At 37.3% G+C, this 23,163-nt stretch overlaps 2 protein-coding genes across 2 annotated transcripts; both read right to left on the bottom strand.

The window, feature by feature from the left end:
• Positions 1–599: 599 nt before the first annotated feature.
• On the bottom strand, positions 600–9,497 carry glcea (glucuronic acid epimerase a). Its single transcript, XM_051690033.1, has 5 exons — positions 9,366–9,497; positions 5,157–5,733; positions 2,422–2,661; positions 1,401–2,109; positions 600–1,129 (listed from the first exon to the last, which is right to left on the bottom strand). Exons 2-5 carry the CDS (start codon positions 5,644–5,646, stop codon positions 814–816), a joined length of 1,755 nt encoding a protein of 584 aa, XP_051545993.1. The 5' UTR covers positions 5,647–5,733; positions 9,366–9,497; the 3' UTR covers positions 600–813.
• A 488-nt stretch (positions 9,498–9,985) lies between these two features.
• Positions 9,986–20,227, bottom strand: nox5 (NADPH oxidase, EF-hand calcium binding domain 5). The gene is made up of 15 exons (XM_051690032.1): positions 20,108–20,227; positions 19,463–19,613; positions 18,818–19,028; positions 16,492–16,729; positions 16,245–16,398; positions 15,363–15,538; positions 14,887–15,069; positions 14,663–14,795; positions 13,015–13,157; positions 12,463–12,507; positions 12,239–12,363; positions 12,055–12,136; positions 11,881–11,980; positions 11,601–11,767; positions 9,986–11,090 (listed from the first exon to the last, which is right to left on the bottom strand). Exons 1-15 carry the CDS (start codon positions 20,225–20,227, stop codon positions 10,959–10,961), a joined length of 2,160 nt encoding a protein of 719 aa, XP_051545992.1. The 3' UTR covers positions 9,986–10,958.
• Between the last annotated feature and the right edge of the window lie 2,936 nt (positions 20,228–23,163).

The following is a 23,163-nucleotide window of genomic DNA, read 5'->3' on the forward strand; positions in this document are numbered from 1 at the left end:
AATAGTTCACCCAAAAAAGAAAATTCTCTCATCATTTACACACCCTCATGTCCAAGGGTGTATGAGTGACTTTCTTCTGCCAACACAAACGAAGATTTTTAGAAGAATATCTCAGCTCTGTAGGTCCATACGATGCAAGTGAATGGTGGTCAGAACTATGAAGGTACAGAAAGCACATAAATACAGCATAAAAGTAATACATAAGACTCCAGTGGTTTAATCCATGTCTTCTGAAGCAATATGATACGTGTGGGTGAGAAACAGAGCAATATTTAAGTCCTTACTAGAAATTTTTCTCCCTGTCCAGTAGGTGGCGATATGCATGAAGAATGCAAATTGCCAAAAACAAAACAAGAAGAATGTTGGAGTGAAAGTGGAGATTTATAGTAAAAAAAGGACTTAAATATTGATCTGTTTCTCACCCACACCTTTCATATCACTTCTGAAGATATGGATTTAACCACTGGAGTCGTGTGGATTACTTTTATGCTTCCTTTATATGCTTTTTGGACCTTTAAAGTTCTGGTCACCATTCACTTGCATTGTATGGATCTACAATGCTGAGATATTTTTCTAAAAATCTTCATTTGTGTTCAGCAGAAGAAAGAAAGTCATACACATCTGGGATGGCATGTGAGTAAATGATGAGAGAATTTACATTTTTGGGTGAACTGTCCCTTTAAAGCAATCAAGTAGGATACAATATGCACCTTTTTTGAGAAAAGCAGCTGTGGTTATTTGATCCTCAAACAACAGTTTAAGATGTACAAAAGTGTCCACTGATAAAGAAAATAGTGATTAATTTTTCTATATTTAGTTATGCTTGGCACGGCCTCCTTTCAGGTAAGTCTTCCAGCGTTTTACGTACTCCCTGAAAATGGGGGTGCTGTCAATCGATGCAAGCAGCTGTAACTGGTTAATATGAGTGGTGTGATAGTCCCAGCGTGCTAAATTTGGTGCTATGCCCAACGTAAAGTGTCTAAGGTCGTAAACTGTCCCTGAGCCCGTGTCGAACAACGGCAACATGGCCTTGAGCGTCTCCAGTCCTTGACTGAAGAGTACGCCCGGTTCTCGGCCAAGCTTGTTGCCTGCTGTCTCCGCAACATCGTACAGTCCAATCAGAGAGTAATAATAATTAATAATTTTTAATTAATAATTTTCTTTATTTATCACACATTATACATTTTGCACATATACGGTGAAATTCTTCTTTTTCACATATCCCAGCTAGGCTGGGGTCAGAGTGCAGGGTCAGCCATGATACGGCGCCCCTGGAGCAGATAGGGTTAAGGGCCTTGCTCAAGGGCCCAACAGTGGCATCTTGGCAGTGCTGGGGCTTGAACCCCCGACCTTCTGATCAGTAACCCAGAGCCTTAACCGCTGAGCTACCACTGCCCTAGATGAAGCCATTGAGAACAAACGAACTGGGTGTTGTGGGGTATTCCTCATACCAGTCGAACTTGTTCATGAAAGTCGCCTTGACGCCACGTTGTTCCGAAGTCTTCTTGAAGGGGGATGTTGCACGTAGAGCGGCACTAAGGTATGCTGGGTTGTGCGTGATCAGGTACGCCCTCACTAATGTCGACATGGCCTGGCCCTGGGCCATTGCAGAGTACCATCCAGGCTCCAAGCTCTTGAAGCCCTCTCCGAGCTTGCGAGTCACCTTGATTGGCCAACCACCGTGGTCATCCTGGTTATGAAGAAGCCAATCGCTGGCGGCAAAGAACGCAGCCATGTGCGCGGTGGAAGAAACAGTAATATTGCTGATGAAGCCAGAACCTCGAAGAACAAGGTTGACCACACGGCGAGGAATGATTTTGGTCGCCTTAACTACTTTGGTGTTAGACAAGCCAACTCCTTTACGCAGGTCTGTTACTAAATCACGACTTATGGTACTCCAAGATGCCCGGGGTCCAATGCCATAGATGACCTCTCTCTCTTTGAACGAGAGGAGGAGTGGGCTTGTGATGTAATGGATGGTATAAGGGACTCCCTTTTCTGTTGTCTCCAAAACAACAGAGATGCTGCCGTTGGAGACGAACTTCACATCAAAGGTCAGGACAAAATCTTTTGCGTTATCCAAAAGCAGAGACACACCGTCTGAGTTGTCTATGGAAATAAAACCAAATAATCATATAATATTGCAATAGTGGATCATTGAAAGCAAAACAATCTAGGTTTTGTCTGTTTAATTCAACATAAAATGTCATTTGCAGCTCAGTTTACTTCTGTAATATAAAATCATGATATGATATGTTTGGAATTCCACAATATGGTTCTCTGGAAAGAGATCTGCATTTGTAAGAGACACAAAGAAAGAATCTTCACAACTCAAGACTACTATGTATGCCTTTAGAATGCAAGTTCCAAACTGAAACCAAAAATCCACATAGGTCACAGGTGATTATGCTGACTTCTTACCCGCAGTGACAAAGTGGTGCACAAACCCAGAGCGACTTTGATCCTGGAGCTTGGAGAGAGAGCAGCCCTTGGGGACAACCCACGGACTCGAGCCACCCTCTCTCTCCTCTGACATGCCATAGACCTTTAGGTCAGGTGGTTTCTCTGTTAGGTTCTTGCTGTAGTGGCTCAGCCCATATTGAGCTATTTGAATGGGGTAAAAATACCCTTGAGGACCCCACTGTGTGGAGATCGGTACACCTTTAAAATAAGCAAAAACACAAACGTTTACAGGTAATAAACGATGAGTTGCAAGCAATAACAGAAATGGTATGATTTATTATGAACCATTAAAGAGTTTAATCATTTAATTTTTTTCATGAGTAAAGTTTTAAACACAAATATTTAGTTTTTCATGACCATTTTTCACGCTCACTCAGGCCCTTAGAATTAAACAATCAGTCTGTGCTGCTGTACCTTTAAAAGTTTAGTTTACCCAAAAATGAAAATTCTCTCATTTACTCACCCTCATGCCATCCCAGATGTGTCTGACTTTCTTTCTTCTGATGAATACAAACTAAGATTTTTAGAAGAATATCTCAGCTCTGTAGGTCAGAACAATGCAGGTGAATGGTGACCAAAACTTTGAAGCTTCAAAAAGCACATAAAGGCAGCATAAAATTAATCCATATGACTCCAGTGGTTTAATCCATGTCAGAAATCCAATCGGTTTTGGGTGAGAACAAACCGAAATAAGCAGTTTTTCACTTTACACCTTGCCATTGCAATCGAAAGATACGATCATGATTTCAAGCTTGGTTGCACTTCCTAAAGCTTGAAGCATGCGCAGAGTGCTAGATGGCACTAGAAAGTGTAATCAAGCTTTAAATCATGATCGCCAAGGAGACTGCAGATGTCAAGATTTATAGTACAAAAAAAAGAGTTATATTTTGGTCTGTCAAAACTAATTGGATCGCTTCAGAAGACATGGATTAAAGAAAAGGAGACATCTGGATTACTTTTATGCTGCCTTTATATGCTTTTTGGAGCTTCAACGTTTTGGTCACCATTCACTTGCATTGTCTTGACATACAGAGCTGAGACATTCTTCTAGAAATCTTAGTTTGTGAGTAAATGATGAGAAGATTAAATTTTTTGGATGAACTATTACTTTGAACTATGAGCAATAGTGCTTAGCTGCGAGCTGCTGGTTTGCTGTCATGTCAAATATACTGTAGCAAATTTTGACAAACTTTCTCTTATTTTACTCTTATTATAAGTTCTTCCAGGGTTTAGTTATATTAGGCTACCTCACAGTGACAGGGCAGGCTAAGGTTCTGAACACCGTATCGGCATTTTTGAAATTTTTACGTTAGGTTACGGTGCGTCAGGCCAGTGTGACGAGGAGGAGGGCGTGGCCAGGCCGTGAGGGTGCATGGCCGGCGCTGAATCAGCTGATCAGCGGGAGAGCAAGATAAAGAGGAGATGGAGATGCCAGTTTGAGAGAGAGGCGCAAGCAGCTGCGCTGCATGTGTGTGTGTTCGTCTTATGGTTTATGTTTGTTTTGTGTTGAGTTTTGCATTAAAACTTTATGTTGACTGTTCAGCTGGTTCCCGCCTCCTCCTTGCCCATCCTTTAACTGTTACATTAGTGCCGAAACCCAGGAGGGAGGAGGGATGCACTGGCGCAGAGTCCTCGCCGCTGCCGTCCATCCAAAGGTGCAGCAGCGGCCATCTGCCTGGGGACGGAGGGGTCGCTGCCGTCCGCCGAGAGCCGGAGGAACCACTGCCGTATGCCGAGAGCTGGAGAAACCGCTGCCGTCCGCCAGGGGTCGGAGGGCTCACTGCCATCCACCAGGGGAGGAACGGGCTGTCGTCCGCCAGAGGGGAGAAACGGTTGAGGACTGGGTGACGGTGTGTCCGGGAACTGGCGGGCGGGTTTTCTATCTCTTTCCTCTCTCTGTGTCTCTCGCTTGCCCTTTCCCTCTCCCCACGCCTCTCCCCCAGGTTCCCAGGAGGCAGGGTGGACCATCGGCTGACAGAATGGCTGGAAGGGCAGCGTCTCCCCTCCAGAGATGGGGGGGGTTGGAGTAGGTCAGTCTGGTGGCACCCCAGCCTGAATTGGGCAGAGGAGTGTGACGAGGAGGAGGGTGTGGCCGGGCCGTGAGGGTGCACAGCCGGCGCTGAATCAGCTGATCAGCGGGAGAGCGAGATAAAGGGGAGCCGAAGACGCCAGTCTGAGAGAGAGAGAGACGCACGCGGCCACGTTGTGTGTGTCTGTGTTCATGTTTGTTTTGTTGTTTTAAGTTGAGTTTTACCATTAAACTTTATGTTTACTGTTCAGCCAACGTGCGGCACAGGTGAACATACATAACATGCCTTCTTACGTTGCTGTGGCTGTAACAAACCTCAGTCCTCGAAGGGGGGCAATAAAGTTACTTTAAAATGTCTGTGCCATTAAACTGGATGTGTTATTATTCAGGTAAGTTGCTATAAATATATCAACTTTAGCTTACTTGCACAGCAATATTCCCTCTTCAAACTATAGCTCCACCATGTTGACTTGAAAGACAAAACTCACAACTGAAGTGGACAGTTAACAATAATGTCCGTTAAAGCGCCCCTTGTGGCAAAGTTGAGAATTTGTTGTGTTATGAATTGTGGTCTGGCACATTTTGGAACGCAACTACACACAAAAAAAAGAAAGCAACATTTTAATTATCATGATATGACCCCTTTAAAATAAACTTTATATACCTTCCACACCAGTGATACATTTCACCCGATCCCGTACTTCCACGTTGTAGCCCTCAAAGGACATAAAGACCCCATCAGGATGATAAGGCTCTCTTTGGGCGTACACCCGTGAGTAACTGTGTGAGAACTCGAAGCGTTCCACTTCCTCATACTGTACCAGACGCCCGTAAACATCAAAGTACCTTTCCACCCAGCTAAAGGGCAGGTACACCTCTCCCCCTTCCCTTCGGCCTTTTACGATGACATCCTCATTGATAAGGCAGTCAATTTGCTCATAAGTGACCTCTCTGGATCCCGGCGGGCCCTCTGGGGCCTGTCTGTTCTCCTCTTCCCTCTCTGGGGTGGGCACAGACTCAAGCTGAGGTCTGATCTGAGTGGGCAGATCTTTGTCGCCGGAGCACTTGTTCCAGAGGAGGATGGTGATGAGTGCCAACACAGCGCAGATGACAATCAAAGTCTTGTGATTGATTCGTGACACCAAACAGCGCATTTTCACATCACAGCCATACAGTGGAACACATACAGGAACTTCTCAGGAACCGCTTATGGTCCAGTTAGAGTGTCTAGATTGCAAAATCTGCAGACGGAAGAAGAAAATGTTAGGTATAGTTCACCCAAAAATTAAAATCCTGTCATTTTTCCATACAATGAAAGTAAATGGTGACTGAGACTAAACATTATGCCTAACATCTCTACCTTCTGCCAAACAACTTATTTAAAACGCTCCATCTTGAATTCTTATATAAATGTATTTAATATTTGACATATTTCATTATATTTTATTCTGCATACACAACTGTTGTTGAATAGCTAATATAATGCATTAAAAGTGATTACTTAAAAATCTACTTTGACAGTAGACATCATATAGCTGTAAAATCGAACATAGGGACTGACAAAATATTTCACATTTATATGAGCAGAGTATGCATTATTCACAGCTAGACTTGTATTTGATGTTGATTTGATTTGATAATAAACAGCTATTATTGTTCAGATTGAGAATAAATATCAATTAATTGATTTAATTGAAGTATTTGACAAAAATGGATGGCATGCTGTGGTTAGAAAACAAAAATGCCTTAATGAATGTAAAATGCCCCCTGAAAATCAATTCCAGAGTGCAAAATTCTCTCATCATCTACTCACCCTCATGCTATTCCAGATGTCTATGACTTATGTAATTTTGTTTTTCTCAATCGCATTGGCTCATTTTTTGAAACAGTCTTAACATTCTCTAAACTGTGAGTGCAATTGTCACAACTGTTTTATGGGACATCACAACTCTGTTGCATGTCTGCAAAATGTAGTAATTCACCCAAAACATTTAATTCATGCTTCAGAACCTAGTTATTGTGTCAGTAAATTGGCCAATGCCACCAAAATGAGAAGTTTTTTGTCATCGTGTGAGCCGTACTGGTTTTTTCACCATGGCAGTCAACCCTGGAAATGTTTGTTATATACAAATGTCATTTTTGTTCTACTTTTTTGTTGACACTGACTGCTTACTGTACTATACAAGAATGTCAGTTTTGTCTAGCTGAATGCTATTGTGTATCACACTGAGCATTTTAGATACCGATTTCAACAGTAGGTAAAAGTTTACTGGAAAAAGTCAATACTGTAGTACACAGAGGTATATGAACATTTGTATGTATACAGTAAATTTTGTTTTGTAGCAATGTGTTACATGTAAACAAAAAATTCACATTTGCATGTCCATTTTTACACATTTCTTACATGTAAAGTCATACACTGACAGCCAAAAGTTTGGAATAGTGTACAGATTTTGCTGTTTCGGAAGGAAATTGGTACTTTAATTCACCAAAGTGGCATTCAACTGATCACAAAGTATAGTCAGGACATTACTGATGTAAAAAACAGCACCACCACTATCTGAAAAAAGTCATTTTTGATCAAATCTAGACAGGCCCCATTTCCAGCAGCCATCACTCCAACACCTTATCATTGAGTAATCATGCTAAATTGATCATTTGGTACTTGAAAATCATATCAAACACAGTTGAAAGCTATTTGGTTCATTAAATGAAGCGTAACATTGTCTTTGTGTTTGTTTTTGAGTTGTCACAGTATGCAATAGACTGGCATGTCTTAAGGTCAAAAATATAATATTAGGTCAAAAAATGCAAAAAAGAAACAGCTTTCTCTAGAAACTCATCAGTCAATCAATGATTTGAGGGATGAAGGCTATACAATGCTTGAAACTGTCAAAGAATTGAAGATTTCATACAAAGGTGTACACTACAGTCTTCAAAGACAAAGGACAACTGGCTCTAACAAGGACAGAAGCAGATGTGGAAGGCCAGATGTACAACTAAACAAGAGCATAAGTACATCAGAGTCTCTAGTTTGAGAAATAGACACCTCACATGTCCTCAGCTGACAGCTTCATTGAATTCTACCCGCTCAACACCAGTTTCATGTACAACAGTAAAGAGAAGACTCAGGGGTGCAGGCCTTATGGGAAGAAAAAGACACTTTTGAAACAGAAAAACAAAAAGAAAAGGTTAGAGTGGGCAAAGAAACACAGACATTGGATAACAGATAATTGGAAAAGAGTGTTATGGATCTTAACCCCATTGAGCTTCTGTGGGATCAGTTAGACTGTAAGGTGCGTGAGAAGTGCCCGACAAGACAGCCACATCTATGGCAAGTGCTACAGGAAGTGTGGGGTGAAATGTCACCTGCGTATCTGGACAAACTGACAGCTAGAATGGCAAGGATCTGCAAAGCTGTCATTGCTGCACGTGGAGGATTTTTTGATGAGAACTCTTTGAAGTAGTTTAAGAAGTTCTGAATATATTTTTCAAATTGTAATAGTAATTTTTTCACGTTATTAATGTCCTGACTATACATTGTGATCAGTTGAATGCCACTTTGGTGAATAAAAGTATCAATTTCTTTCCATAAGAGCAAAATCTGTACATTATTCCAAACTTTTGGCCACCAGTGTATATAGTGAACAGAAAATTGCCAAAAAAAAAAAAAAAAGCCAGCAGCAATGAAAAACCTGCAGTAGTTCTGTAAAAAACAATAAACTGTACCTCCTCACAGTACGTAACACTACAAGTTCCCATCTTCTTGGTGGACATCTTGTCAATCTTGCTGGTCTGGCCAGAGATTTAGCAGACATCACAAACACTCCATGTCATAGATATTATTTATGGAATATACATGTATGTTTGACAGATAACAGACTGATAACTCATTTTGCATGTGATGGCTCAAACGATGAAAGAATGTTTAGAAGTTGTGAAGAGTATGACAGTTTCACTGAGAATCAACCAGTGCTGGGTGTATTGCATTACTAAGTAATTAATTACTGTAATTAAATTTCCGTTTCATTAAAAAGTAAAGTAAGGAATTACTCTTAATTCTTCTGTAATTTAATTACAGTTACTTCTAATGTAACTGCGTTAAATACTGTATAGACTATAGAACAATTCTATATAAAACAATAGAGAATTAAATTTAGGTCCAATGTTAAAATATGTTTTCTAATTTAACGCTGCCCCCTTAAATTCTTTGGCCAGTTCATGAATAATTTATTTGATTTTATATGATTTATTTGAAAGAATTAAAAGAACAGTTTCATGTCTATCCTAGTATTTCTCACCTGGTCGAGGCTGATAAGGGTTTTAGAAAGTAATTAGTAATGCAATTACTTTTCAGACAGAGTAATTAGTACAGTAATCTAATTACACTGTAGAAGATGTAATTAGTAGTTAGTAATTAATGACTTTTTTTTTAGATTAACTTACCCAACACTGGAATCAACTCATCAGTTTTGATCAGCAAGCCACGTGTAATTTGCTTTAATGAATAAGAATTTCAAATCTGGTGTGAACAAGAAACTAACTGTTCAGAGATTTGAACATTGTTTTGAAAAAAAATCATTCTCATTCGAGAACTGAGCCAAAGCGATTGAGAAAAACTGTCAATGTAAAATTAAAGTATAACTTTGATTAATCACATAATAACATGCATATTTTCTTGATGCAACTTAAATGGACACATTATAGGATAAGACACCAATATTTTCAGCATTTCCCCAAACAAACCAGCGAATTAATATCAAATCGAATCGCGTCACTGAAGCTGCGATGTCTCATGTGATTTTGAACGCAAAGGAGGGCGTTGAGCGACATACAGTGATGCAAAACGGAATGAATGCAAACTTACACCCACCTGAAATAAGCGCGCTATCCGTGCGGCGGTGTATGAACGCATAATATAGACGAGGACAAAGAAATATAATATATGCGGAGAGATTCCTCTCGCTCCAAACCTGCAACATTATAGATGTTACCTCTGTTCTCATGCAGCGCTGGCCAATGAGACGCGGAGGACCTGCGTGGCAGCCAATCAGCTAACAGATAGGTGTGATATAAGATAAACTCTACTGTCCGCGTTAATAACAGACCCACCTGCGTTTACTAAGCATTTATTCCATTGAATTTTTTTTATTCAATATTCAGATTTTTAAAACAATAATTATTTATATATTTTTTTATGTACAAAATAATGTATTGTCTTATTTTTATTAGTAGTATTATCGTTGTTTTATTATTTATTAAATATATTATTTACATTAACATAAAATAATACTATAACAATATTACTACTAAGCATAAAAGCAAAAAATGTGTATGGGTACATATTAAGTTGCTCAATGAAATAATCATAACGTTTGAGTGATAAACAGTGTCCATACAGTCAGTGTCAGTCTGCTTGTGTTGTGTTGTTGAACATAATCGCAAGATGTCACTATTTACCAGGCGAATAAAGGGAGGAATTTCAGGGTTTATTTATTCCAATCTTCCCACAATATGTAACAGTTGACAACAGAACAGGAAACTTAATGAAACAGGTATTGACATCAACTTTCTCTTGTTATAACTGTGAACTATGAAGATCACCTACCTTCTACAAAGATGGCAAACATTAGAAATCTTTATATATTTAGAGATAATATATTTAATGAACATGCACGGTTACAGACAGAAAAAAAGAATATTCTATGTTCTGTATCAGAACCAGATAGCAACAACATAAAGTGCATGCTTTCCACATAGATAAAAACACTTACACATACACAAGGATGTACATAGAACTATTATTAATGATTATTATGTCTAATAATGCCCTGTAGTGTTAAACTATTATTGCTTTGGTAAAGTAAACTCTTGTTTATGTCATCATGTTTCGTTAACAAATTATTTTTCATTGTTTATTTACATATGGGTATCTGATATCTCCTATATTCTCAAGTTAATTAATGTTATTATTATAATCATTATTGATATTTGCTTGGAACCAACTGAAATGTCTTCTGTCTTATTGAAGTTAACACTCACTCTATTTGTACACTATTAACTGATAAAAACAAAAGCTTTATATACAATAAAATGTATATACAAACATACAAAAGTGTTCAATAGTGTGTTCAATAGAAGGATTGAAAGGTTACTTTAACAAATACACTTATACTGAATTTAAACATGCAGGAACATGGTACATTTAAAACATGTAAAACAGCAAGCTTATCAGCAAAAGCTCATAAATCTAAATGTGCATTTTTTTTTCTAACTGGTGTGTTGGATGTATAGTGGATGCAAAAGTAAAATAATCTGTAAAGTGCTGAGACCAAGGCAGGAACGCAGATGAATAATGAGCTCAGATGAACTGAAAAGCAACATAATACACGTTTAACATCAGAAGAGGGCCAGTTGTGACCAACAACTGGTGAAGCAAGACCTGTATTAAGTCATTCTAAATTCTTTAAAAATTTTCTTTGTAGAAGTTGAAGCCGAAGTGTTCACACTGGGCCTTGATGACTTTGGCCAGAGCAGAAGAACCGCAGTAAAACACATGAACCTTTCCTTTCTTTTCCTCTGACACCTTCTGAAACACCTGTAAAGAATTCGATCTCAAATCAAACATATATGCTAACAAAATGACAGGGTGAATTACAAAAAACAAACAAACAAAAAAAAAAAAAGAAAAAGAAAAAAAAAAAAATAGTGCCAGTACTGGTAAACCCAAAAGGAATGAAGCAAATATAAACCACTAATATAAAGGGCTAAATGTAAAATAGAATTGAATAAAATAGAATTGTATAGAATAGAGTAGAATAGAAAATAATCAAATAGAAGAAAATATAATAAAACAACAGAATAGAATAGAATAGACAGGTCAGGACAGGGCAGAACACAATGGAATAGAATATAACAGAAGAAAATATAACAGAACAAAACATAACAGAAGAGAATAGAAGAAAAATTAATAGAAAAAAATATAATAGAACAGAATAGAATAGGTCAGAATAGAATACATTAGAAAATAACAGAACAGAACAAAACAGAATAGAACAGAAGAAAATATATTAGAACAGAATAGAACAGAATAGAATCATTCTTATACCTTGGCCCAGTCTGGTCTGCCTGGCTGAGTTCGTGTACGAAGCCCTGTGATCGAGTCTCTCTTTTCTTTCTTGGCCAGTAGGTCCAGAGCCATCTGCAATCCAATCGCCTTCATGTCATTTTTACTGAGGGCTGATGTCATGTACATGTGCATCTCCAAAAAACGGCCTGAAAACAGAAAAACAAAAAACAAAAAAACAAAAAACAAAATAAAAATGCAGGATTGGCCTAAGGTAGTGTAGTTTCTGCCTCATCCTTCTCTTTCATTCATTCTCTTTTACCTTTTGGTTCTTCATCCGCTTGGTCCATCTCCAGTTTGGTCAGAAGACTCACAAACCACTCAAAGGATTTCTGATCTCGGTTGATCCAAATGAAGTCCACCTGCATAAATTTGAGAACAAAGATTTAAATCAAGCCTTTCAAACAACACAGATTTGCCCAAATACCATCTTTACCTTCCTCAGCTTCATCTCATCATCTTTGATGGTCTCACACCAGGAGTAGTTGCAGTTGGAGTTTTGTTTTCTCATGCGGTAACTGGCAACAAAAGGAAAGGCAAAGGTGCACATTTTTTTAAAACTGTAAAACAGAAAGACATTTTTTTTTAAATGTTGTGATTTGAGAAGTTGCATGTGTTACCGGCACATGATACTCTGCAAAATGGAAGCAAAGGGAGTGATTCCAATTCCGGCTCCAATGAGCACCGCATGCTCAGACATAAAGATCTGTCTGGTGGGAGTGCCAAATGGTCCATCCACATAGCACTGACCAAAAAATGTTACAGCTTCGAATGAATATGCACAAATGGAAATGGTAAATTTTTCACAGAGCCACCACCATTTGAGCTGTAACGCATTACTTACCTTAATGTTACAATATCTGTGATTTTCACTTAATTTAGCTGAGAGCTGGAAGACAACAGAGTATAGGTTGCCACAATGGCTGTTATGAACCCTAAAATGTAAGTAAAAATCTGTTTTGTACAGGAAACAGAGAGAAAACTCACCTCTCTGGTGACTGGATTGGCGTCTCCCAGTTCTGCCTGGGCCACTGAGTCTCCAACAGGCTTTTGAGAACTAGTGCGAGCTCCGCTCGTCCGGTACAGGGTCAGTTCAACAGCATCATCTTTATTAGACGCCACCATTCCATTGCAGCCCCTGGGCTTGAAAATCTCTCCCTGCAAATAAAAAGAAATTCAAACAAAAATGAAATTTCTGACATCATTTACTTACCTTCATGTTGTTCCGCACCCGTCTGACTTTCTTTCTTGTGTAGAATACCATACAATAAAAGTGAATGGTGACCAGGGACAGAGCAACATTCTCTGCATCAATAAAGCATGACAATAGTGAACTATTACTATTGTGTGTTTAGATTTCAGCCCTCAGAGATTGGGTGATGAAAAAAACCAAGACCTGCGCTCTCCTTTGGTGTTGTCTGTTCCTCAGGCTGGCGGTGAGCCTCTTTTTGCTTATGGCTTGACTCTCCAGTTCTCTAAAATACTCGTAGAGGCGGTTTGTCCACTGGCCCATAGAACGAACATGGAGCCACAGTATATCTGTTTATTAGAGAGAATAAGAATCAGTGGGGGACCTTTAGTGTAACACCTTCCTCTACCCAGAGTGTAAACATAACCATGATATTAATGTTAAAGGCCCTGATGTGTAATACGGAAGAAAGTGACACTTCCTGGTTCTGAACATGTGGTCGTGAAGCGTATGTGATTGGTTGATGTATAAGTCGTATGTTTTAGTACGCATGAAGTCGTGCGAATTTGGCACCTCATGGTATTTTGACGAATTCTAATGAGACTTTGTTGGTTCTGCCACTAGTTGACAAAAAAGTCATGGCATATTGTGGGTCATTTACATTAGGTAAACATTGACTAGTCAACTATTTTCCAAACAACTAGTCAAAATAAGTAATTGCGCAAACCCAAAATTTTGTTTTGGCTTTTGAAGATTTTCTGAACCCTAGATAACTTTCTTTTATAAATATATGAACTTTGGGGGACCTTTAATCATTTTCTACAGTCTTTTTTGTTTGTTTTGATTTGATTTGATCGATTTGATTTGATTTGTTTTGTTTTACCACTGGTTGACTACAAAATCTGCAGATGTTGTATGGCATATTGTGAGTTATTTACATGAGGTATAGTACTGTGCAAAAGTTTTAGGCACTTGTGAAAAACTTTCAAAGTGAGGATTTCTTAAAACAATAATGACATAAATAGTTTTTATTTATCACTTAATGTCATACAAAGTCCAGTAAACATAAAAAAGCTAAATCAATATTTGGTGTGGCCACCTTTGCCTTCAAAACAGCCCCAATTCTCCTAGGTACACCTGGATACAGTTTTTCTTGGTTGTTGGCAGATATGATGTTCCAAGTTTCAAGTTGGAGAATTCGCCACAGTTCTTCTATCTATTTAGGCTGTCTCAATTGCTTCTGTCTCTTCATGAAATCTCAGACTGACATGATATTCAGATGGGGGGCTTTGTGGGGGCCATGCCATCTGTTGCAGGGCTCCCTGTTCTTCTATTCTAATCTTTTCTATTTGCAAATGTAATGTTTGGGAGTCTAAAATGTATATTTCATATTGACACACTAAAGTAGCAGATATAAATAACCATCTTAAGACAAATGCTTTTGTGAAACATAAGACTTTTGCACAGTACGTTACATATTGAACCGCCTACTAGTCAACTATTTTCCGAATGACTAGACGACTTGTAAAAATTAGTAATAGTGCAAGCCCTAATTTTATGTTTTGTTTTGGCTTTTGATTAGTTTCTGAACCCTATATAACTTTTAGAGTTTTAGGGTATAAAACTGTTTTGTTTTGTCACAAGTTGACAACAAAGATTGCAGATGCTGCATGGCATATTATGAGTCATTTACATTAGGTAACTACTTTTCTGGATGACTAGTCGAATGGTAAAAATAAGTAATTATGCAAGCCTTAAATTACACTAGACTTAATTAGTTAAAAGACAGCAAATCAGTGCAACATATTCCAGTAGTGCAAGACTAACAGATTAATATGGTTTCTTTGTGTTTTACCTTGCTGCTCAGGGGCGCTGCTGATGGTAAATGGATGCCATTCGTATTTGGCGATGACAGGGATGTTTATATACACGTAATCTCCAGGTTTGAAGTGAAAGAAAGGAGGCCTCTTAATTACCAAATGTGTTACCTTCAAAGAACAATTATTTAGCAATAGTGGTTAGGCATAGATTATACAGTATATAGGATAGTATACAGTGTATATATGGGGTAGATGGTACCTTGGAGGGCAGTAAGTTGACTTCAACAATGTACAGTCCACCTATGCGAGAAACTGCTATTCCGACCAGCTTTTCAATGAGGAATGCGATGCCTGGTGCCACAAACCACTTCCAAAAGTTGGCACAATGCACAATCAACAAGGCCAAAACCCAGACATAAGAAAGATGAGACCAGTAGAACACCTACACAAACACAAACCAGAATTTGAAACCTTCAATTGCGACAGAAATGTTAAAGGTAGAGAGTGAGTTTATATAATCACATGAGAAAAGGATCTTTGTTTGTAGGTATGTGGTGCTGGAATAATTTGCAATTAAAATTCTTTGCAAAGTTTTTAACGGCGTTGTCTTTTTCAAACAGCAGCAAAGAACTTCATATTTTCCAATTCAACAACTATTCACAAAAGTGACTATGTGCAGATTGTTTCATAAATTCAATCAACAAGTCATGAGTTGTATTAGACTATGCCCATCACCTCGAAATGGCCACTGCGTCTGACAAATGTGCTGGAACACACCACCATCAGGCAAATGAGAACTTGCAAAACCATGCCAGTAATAGAGGCGGTGCCATTCACCCAGCCAATACCAGGACGAATAGTGAATAGATACTCCCACAGCTGGTACTTTCCATCATTCTGTGACATACGGGCTAACAACAAAGAGAGCATGTAGAGCATCATAAATTATTTGGGATATTTTTCATGAAAACATTGCCTGTTTATGTTACAGTAAAAAAAAAAAAGTGGTTCACAAATGAAATTTCTGTCATTATTTACAAACCTTCATGTTGTTCCAAACCCGCAAGGAGAAATTTTTGAAAGAACCCCAATGATAGTACATCTTGACCACCGCTGACAAGGTCCATAAAGAAAAACACACAACAGTAGTACATACTGTACATGTACGACTTGTGCACTATATACTAAGTGTTTTGAAGGGATACGGCAGTTTTGTCTCAGAAACTGACCAAAATTTAAGTCGTTATTCACTGGTAATCTTGATAATCTTGTTTTCTAGCCCAAGTCCTCATCCAGATTAACAAATGGTTCCTCTGTTCCTCACACAAAGCTATCATATAGCTTCAGAAGACTTGGAATAAGGCAAATTTTTTGGTGTTTTTTTTGTCCTTTTTGGAGCTTGACAGATGTGGTCACAACAAACAGTCATTGTATGGCAAGAGTTAGAGATTCTATTCCATTACAAAAAATAATAGAAGCATACAGGTTTGGAACAACATAAAAGGTGAGTAAATTATGACAGAATGATTGAAAGAATCTTATCAAACCTAACAATTAAATATTCCATTGAAACTTTTCCATTGAAACTTTCTAAATTAAAGTTCCATTTCAGCCTACCAAAGTTCATGACGTGAGCTCCGGTGTGCACAGTGGTGAAGATCAAGATAGCATAGCCCACGATCTGATGTAATAGAATGTTCTGGTCTAAAGGTAAAACCCTTACCACCCAGGTCGCACGCAGCCATGTCAGACAACGCCTCAACATCAGAACCTGCAGTTTCGGCCAGGACAAAACAATGTCCATTGTTACTCATCTCAGAAATTAGAATAAATGAAACATGGCACCACCTCCCAGTGAACTTACAATAACAAAAGTGCAGTTAAGGTTGAGACATTGACCGCAGGCCTTAGCCACCATGAACCAGGGCCCTCCATGTGAGTTCTTTAGCATGGCGATGATGAAGAGAAGCATGTTAAGGAGGGTGTACAGACAGATGAAGAGTAGCTTGCGGCTGTTGTTGTGCCAGTACGCTCGCGTCAGGTAGCGAGGGGTCTTCCGTTTCTTCTGCTCCAGATAGGGAGGTTTTAGCCAGTTGGCAGCACTGGAGAAGACATAGGAACTCTGTGAATTTAACCCTCCTATTGCATTCAGAATCTGCATGCACCTTTTGCATTTGTGGGTTAAGTTTTATAAATCATTCATAACCTTATGGTTTTCATCTAAAACTATATCGTAAGTCATCAGTAGGTTTTTAAATGTTCATGCATGTAAAAGGCTAATATTTTTGTCATGTTAACTGACAAATATAAAAGTTATTAATTAATATGCCATTTTTCTTTTAAATAATAAAATGTAGATATTTTTGGACATTTCAAAATATACATACAGCAAAACCAGTGAAATTCATGTGAAGACATCTTTTTTTTATCAACATTTATGTGAAATTTTATCTAAATATAACATAATAAACAATTTATATTAACATCTAATGTGAGAATTACAAGTAATTTGAATGAATTTCCAATTACTCATAACTGTTCAATACAAAGTTATGAAACCAACGTATTCTTTTTCAACTCAAGTATACAACATTAATACTTCAGCTAAAATGTTTTAATGTTTTTCAGCTAAAGCTATTCTATTAACTTCCATGAACTGCAGAATGTTGTTGCGTGAGTAAATAATAAAAAAATAAAATAAAAAAAAACAAAAACAAAAAAACAAATGGGTATATCTCTTAAACAATTTTATTAAAAAATCTGAATTTTTTTTCTCCCCTTTTCTCCCCAGATTTGGCATGCCCAATTCCCAATGCACTCTAGGTCCTTGTGGTGGCATAGTGACTCACCTCAGACCGGGTGGCGGAGGACGAATCTCAGTTCCTCTGCATCTGAGACAGTCAATCTATGCATCTTATCATGTGGCTTGTTAAGCATGTTACCGCCGAGACCTAGCGCGTGTGCAGGCTCACGCTATTCTCCGCGGCATCCACGCACAACTCACCACGTGCCTCACCGAGAGCGAGAACCACATTATAGCGACCATGAGGAAGTTAACCCAACGTGACTCTACCCACCCTAGCAACCGGGCCAACTGGTTGCTTAGAAAGCCTGACTGGAGTCATTCAGCACAACCTGGATTCAAACTTAAAACTCCGGGTGTAGTAGTCAGCGTCTTTACTTGCTGAGCTACCCAGGCCCCCCCAAAATTTATTATTATTTGTATTTTGATAGTCTTGACAAAGTCCCAAATTTTGGTTCCCGTACTAAAAACTATGTGGTATTTCAAAATTATTGTCTAACTCTCCCGGGTCAAAAATGACCCAAATGCAATAGGAGGGTTATGTTTTTCATTTGCAATTCTGCTGATGGTTTTATCCAGATTGACTCTGCCTGGAGCAACTTGGGGTTAAAGGAGTAGTGCAGCCCAAATTTTAAAATCTGTCATTATTTACTCACCTTAATGTAGTTCCAAACCATATGCTGATATTTTTCTGTTGCGAACATAAAACTACATTTTGAAGAATCTTTTCGCAGCTCTTTTCCATACAATGACAGCTCCAAAAACAACAAAAAACACGATAAAAGTAGTCCATAAAACTATAGCTTATATTCTATATACTCTTGACTCTAAGTGACGGCACCCAACAATATTATGTAATGAAGAGAAAGACAATTGAATGGTTATTCACTGAAGATCTTTCCCTCTTCTGTAGCTCTAAAATCTCATACACATTTGGATTCAAAAATTTGTATTCAGTCATCACAACGTCATTGTAGCCACTACTGCTACTGACTTGGCCCATATATGGACTACTTTAATGGTTCTTAAATAGTGAGGTTTTTTTTATCTCTTTTTGAGCTTGAAAGCCATGGTCACTCTAAACTATTACTGTATGGAAAAAAGCTAAGATTCTTCAAAACAGCATACAGGTTTGGAACGAAAGTAAATCACAGTAAACAATGACAGAATTTCAGTTGCTCGGTGTCCCATTTTTGAGTCCCATGCTCATTGCTCAAGGACGCAATGATGATCACAGATGTTCACAGATCACTTTTTTGTGGGGTTTGAACATACAACCATTTGGCTAACAAGCCCATACTACACCACCATAACATTATACAATTTGTTCATACAGTAAAGCTAATAGTGCTAGAGGTTCTAATGTGTGTGAGTGTGTTTATCCCACCTGATGGTGAGGTTTTCCATAACCTCAGGGAAGTTCTCCAGCTCGGCCCTCAGCTCTTCAAATGTGATGGAGCCACTGTTGTCTTTATCGGCAGATTCAAACAGTGCCAAGGTCAAGTCATCCAGCTTTTCTTCGGGGAGAGATATCGCGCTCTCACGCAGGCAGGACTTCAGAACCGTGCGTAACTCATCTGGATCAATGGAACCACTGCCTATTGCCCAATATGAAAATAATTTATTTTTAATACTTATTGTTTAATAAATTGATGAGTTTAACACAACTTGACATGATTTCCACACTTAGAACGTGTTCCTACACCAACAGCCTTTGTTGTTCCAGGAACATTTTAATCAATAAATCCTAGTCCTTTGATAACAGGGCTGTGATTGGTTGAAATTATGTGCCAGGAATGCAAAATAATGTTGATTCAGAAACATGTTCTGCTTGTGTAAATCATTTTATGCATTTAACACATCAGTACACTTGGTAGTCAGAGATGTTTATATATATATATATATCTAAAAAGAATTATTTAAGACCTTCAGAAAAAAAAAAGTAAATCTGTGCTTGAAATGTACTTTCACACTCAATAAAGACAATGAATTATGGAATGAAAGAGTACAACAATGGCACTGAACACCTCACCATCCACATCGTAGACCTGAAAGAGGAAACGCAGTTTGTCGGTCTCGCTGCCGTGGATCAGGAGATCCAAAGCCTTGAGAAGTTCATCCAGACTGATGGAGCTGCTGCCATCAGAGTCAAACAGGGCAAAAAATCTCTCTGCAAAAAATGACTATAACAATAGGAGACAGAAGGAGAATAAAGATGCAGATATTCAGAAACAGACTTTTTGGGCTTTGTGGATCATTTTAAAGCCTTGAAGAAAGACAAAGAAGCAAATTAATTAAATTTTAATGAATTAAGTTAGCTGTTATCCATCTTTGTCTCCTTTTTCACTAAACATACAGTATCTAAACATCATTAAAACAATATACATTTAATTGAGAAGTAAAATTTGTAAAAAATAAAAATAAAACTTTTTAGAGAATAGTGATTTTATGTCTACTTTTCTCACCCAAATTGCAAATTGTTTTGGTTTAAGCATGAATCTAACCAATTTTAGTGAGGACTGCTTAATACAAGGAATAAAATCCAATGGCGTAAGAAAAATTCAAGATGTATTCTCTGAAGACCATTCTTATTTTTCTGCACAATTCTGCTTCTCAAGTAAATATATATTGTTTCAAGACTTTTCCATGTTTCCATAAGTTTTCAGTCAGCTCTAACCTCTTTTACTTTCAGTGCCTTTTTAAACTCATCCAGGTCAATTTCTTTGTCGTCTCCTGCAATGCTCTCGAACTGCTTGGTGACCCATTCCAGCCAGCGTGTATCGTCTTCTAGACTCATGTCTCTGATCCACACATTCCACACACACTGTATCAGCATTTTCATACACATGTCTTAGACAAATCTAGTCTAATGCTTCTCTCTGAATCTTCTTTAGTCTATAATAAACAATCTTTGGGCAGGAAAAAAAGTTAATAAGCAGGGATTTCTGGACTTAGTACAGGCCTATAGTGGGCATATTCCAGGATGACAATGCTAAGATTCACCAGGCTCAAAGTGTGAAAGAGTGGTTCAGGGAGCATCTTGGAATCATTTTAACAAATTAACTGACCACCACAGAGTCCTGACCTTAACCCCATTGAAAGTCTTTGGGATGAGCTAGAGAAGACCTTACGGAGTGATTCAACTCTTCCGTCATCAATACAAGATCTCGGCCAAAAATGTATGCAACTCTGGATGGAAATAAATGTTGTGACGTTACATAAGGTTGTCGAAACAATGCCATGATGAATGAGCACCGTATTCAAAGATGAAGGCAGTCCAAAGGAATATTAGATTATGCAACTTTTTTTTTTTTTTTTTTTTTGGCCAGGCAGTGTAGTTTAAAAGCTATTAAAGAGTGACCGCATTTGAATAATTGATTAACTTGTGAAAAGTGGTGCTTGTAGATAAGCTCTAGAGTGTAAGACCTGGTATTGCTATTATATACTGTAGTTAGTATATTTATATATATTTTTATAAAAGCACATTTGCATTAGTTGGTTTAGCGAGATGTGAATACACATTACCTACATAACCAGTCATTTTGAAAAACATACATTAGAGACCACTAGTGAAAATGCTTCTATTGTGCATTTTTCTATCATAAAAATAAAATAAAATAAAATAAAATTATATATATATATATTATATATATGCATATTGGATTTATGCATTTTGAATTACATAACAAAACTCCTTCACATTTAATTAAGTAATATTTAATAAAAAAATAAAAATAAAAAAAGCTAAATATTCAAAGTTTAATTAATTAAATAATTGCACAATTAAATGTAATGGAATTTTGTTATGAAATTGAAATGTGTCAGTCTTAAAAAAAAATTAAAGAAATATTTACAAATATTTTTTAGGATAATTTAATTACAAAAAATGACAAATGATATTATCGACATACAAATGTAAAAGAAAATTTAAATATATATATATATATATATATATATATATATATATATATATATATATATATATATATATATATATATTTTTTTTAAACATAAGAATTTCTTAGTGTATAATCCTTCAGTGACATGCACTCGAGTTGGCATGGACTTAAATTTTTGCAAAACCTGATGATCTATAAAATCTCAGTATAATTTGAAAATATGATTTGTGTTCTACAATGGAAGCAAGAAGATCTGACCTTTTGTACAAAGGAGTTAACGTTCAATGTCATAAATTTGCTTACTTTTAATTAGTGACCAAGAAATAGTGCAGAATCTTCAATATTTTTGTATTAATTTTACTTTATACTGTTATTTGTTTTCAATTATTCAAAATCCTAAAACGTTCTATTTTCCATGTTTAAATGAAACGTTTGGACTCCACTGTATTTAATCTTCTTTCTTTTTTTTAATGAAATTACACTAACAATTAATATTATATGCAAGTAAAGGCATTGAAAGACCTTCTTAAATTTAACAATAAACATTTACCGTGCGTGTAGCTACAATGTTTACACAATTTAACATTTTTAACATGAAAAAACATTACCTTTGAGAGTAAACCTTTTCAGTCTCTGCCTTTTAGAAGAATTACCTTTCGGCCCTTTCGAACACAAAAATGTTCTCGCAGACAAAAATAACGGGATAGAAAAATATACAGAGATTTTATAGCAGTCTCAATGTGTTGCTATAGCAGCTAGTCCAGTTAATTACCTTTCAGTAAAAAAGAGAGAGGAAAAGAGAGGGAGGAAATTAGGAAGGGTGGGCTGTATTGTTATAAACATTCAGAATCTTGTGCACACAGCAGCTGCCCCTGACATATCTGTGCATGCTGAGCGGCCCTCAGTATAGACCCATACTGCACTTCACAGCTAAAATCACAGCTAAACACTTATTAATTTCCTTTAGTATTAAAAATTGCCCACCAACATCTACTCAGTTTACTCAAATAATTTATGACTTGTATTACAGATAGATGACTAATAATGGCTTTATATTCATGTTGTATAGTCAAAGGAGAACTGGCTCCCCCAGCTGAGCCTGGTTTCTCCAAGGTTTTTTTTTCCTCCATTAACCAACATCTAATGTACTGTAGTTTTGGATTACTTCAGTTGCCTTTGGCTTACTCACTGGGGGCCTGAAGACAAGTTATTTTTAAAGCATGATTTTCAATAAGGTTTTCATTTAAATTGCTCTATGAGGACTTTACTTTAAGACATGACATTACAGCATAATTATCTGTAAAGGTGCTTTGTGTGCTGGAAAAGCGACTTAATTAGGCTTCATGTTGTTTATCATGTAAAGCAAAATAGAAACTGAAACATGGGGAGGATCCACCTTAATTACATGCAGGTAAGGGATAATAAACAGTTGCAAAAAATAGATCCCCAAAAGGATCACAAAGTGAAGAAGATAATTTAACCCCAGTCATATATCTCACATTTGTCATTTATAATAACTAATTTGTAATTTAGCTGATGTTTGCATCCAAAGCAATTTATAATATACTTAGTTGTCTTGTTCAAGGTCACATTGGTGATAGCTCAGAAATTGCTCCTTCAGGGATTTGAACTTACAACATTTTAGTTACCAGCTGAGATCTTTAACCAGTAGGCCAGGAGGGATTTAAATTAGTTCTGCCAAAGTTAACATGTTAACTCCCATTGGTATCAGTTTACAATAAGGTTGTATTTGTTAACGTTGGTTAGCTACATTAGTTAACATGAACTAACAATGAAGAATATTTTTTACTGTACTTATTAATCTAGGTTAACT

The sequence above is a fragment of the Myxocyprinus asiaticus genome, chromosome 46 (assembly GCF_019703515.2).
Source record: "Myxocyprinus asiaticus isolate MX2 ecotype Aquarium Trade chromosome 46, UBuf_Myxa_2, whole genome shotgun sequence".
Classification (NCBI taxonomy): Eukaryota; Metazoa; Chordata; class Actinopteri; order Cypriniformes; family Catostomidae; genus Myxocyprinus; species Myxocyprinus asiaticus.

Coding starts and splice junctions, on each gene's coding strand:
- glcea (XM_051690033.1), bottom strand. CDS start 5,646: ATGCGCTGTTTGGTGTCACGAATCAATCACAAGACTTTGATTGTCATC. Junction 2,662..5,156: donor ATGTATCACTGGTGTGGAAG/GTATATAAAGTT, acceptor CTTATTTTAAAG/GTGTACCGATCTCCACACAG. Junction 2,110..2,421: donor GCACCACTTTGTCACTGCGG/GTAAGAAGTCAG, acceptor TTATTTCCATAG/ACAACTCAGACGGTGTGTCT.
- nox5 (XM_051690032.1), bottom strand. CDS start 20,227: ATGAGTCTAGAAGACGATACACGCTGGCTGGAATGGGTCACCAAGCAG. Junction 16,730..18,817: donor ATGGAAAACCTCACCATCAG/GTGGGATAAACA, acceptor TGTCTTCTCCAG/TGCTGCCAACTGGCTAAAAC. Junction 12,137..12,238: donor TTGCAGAGTATCATGTGCCG/GTAACACATGCA, acceptor TTTTGTTGCCAG/TTACCGCATGAGAAAACAAA.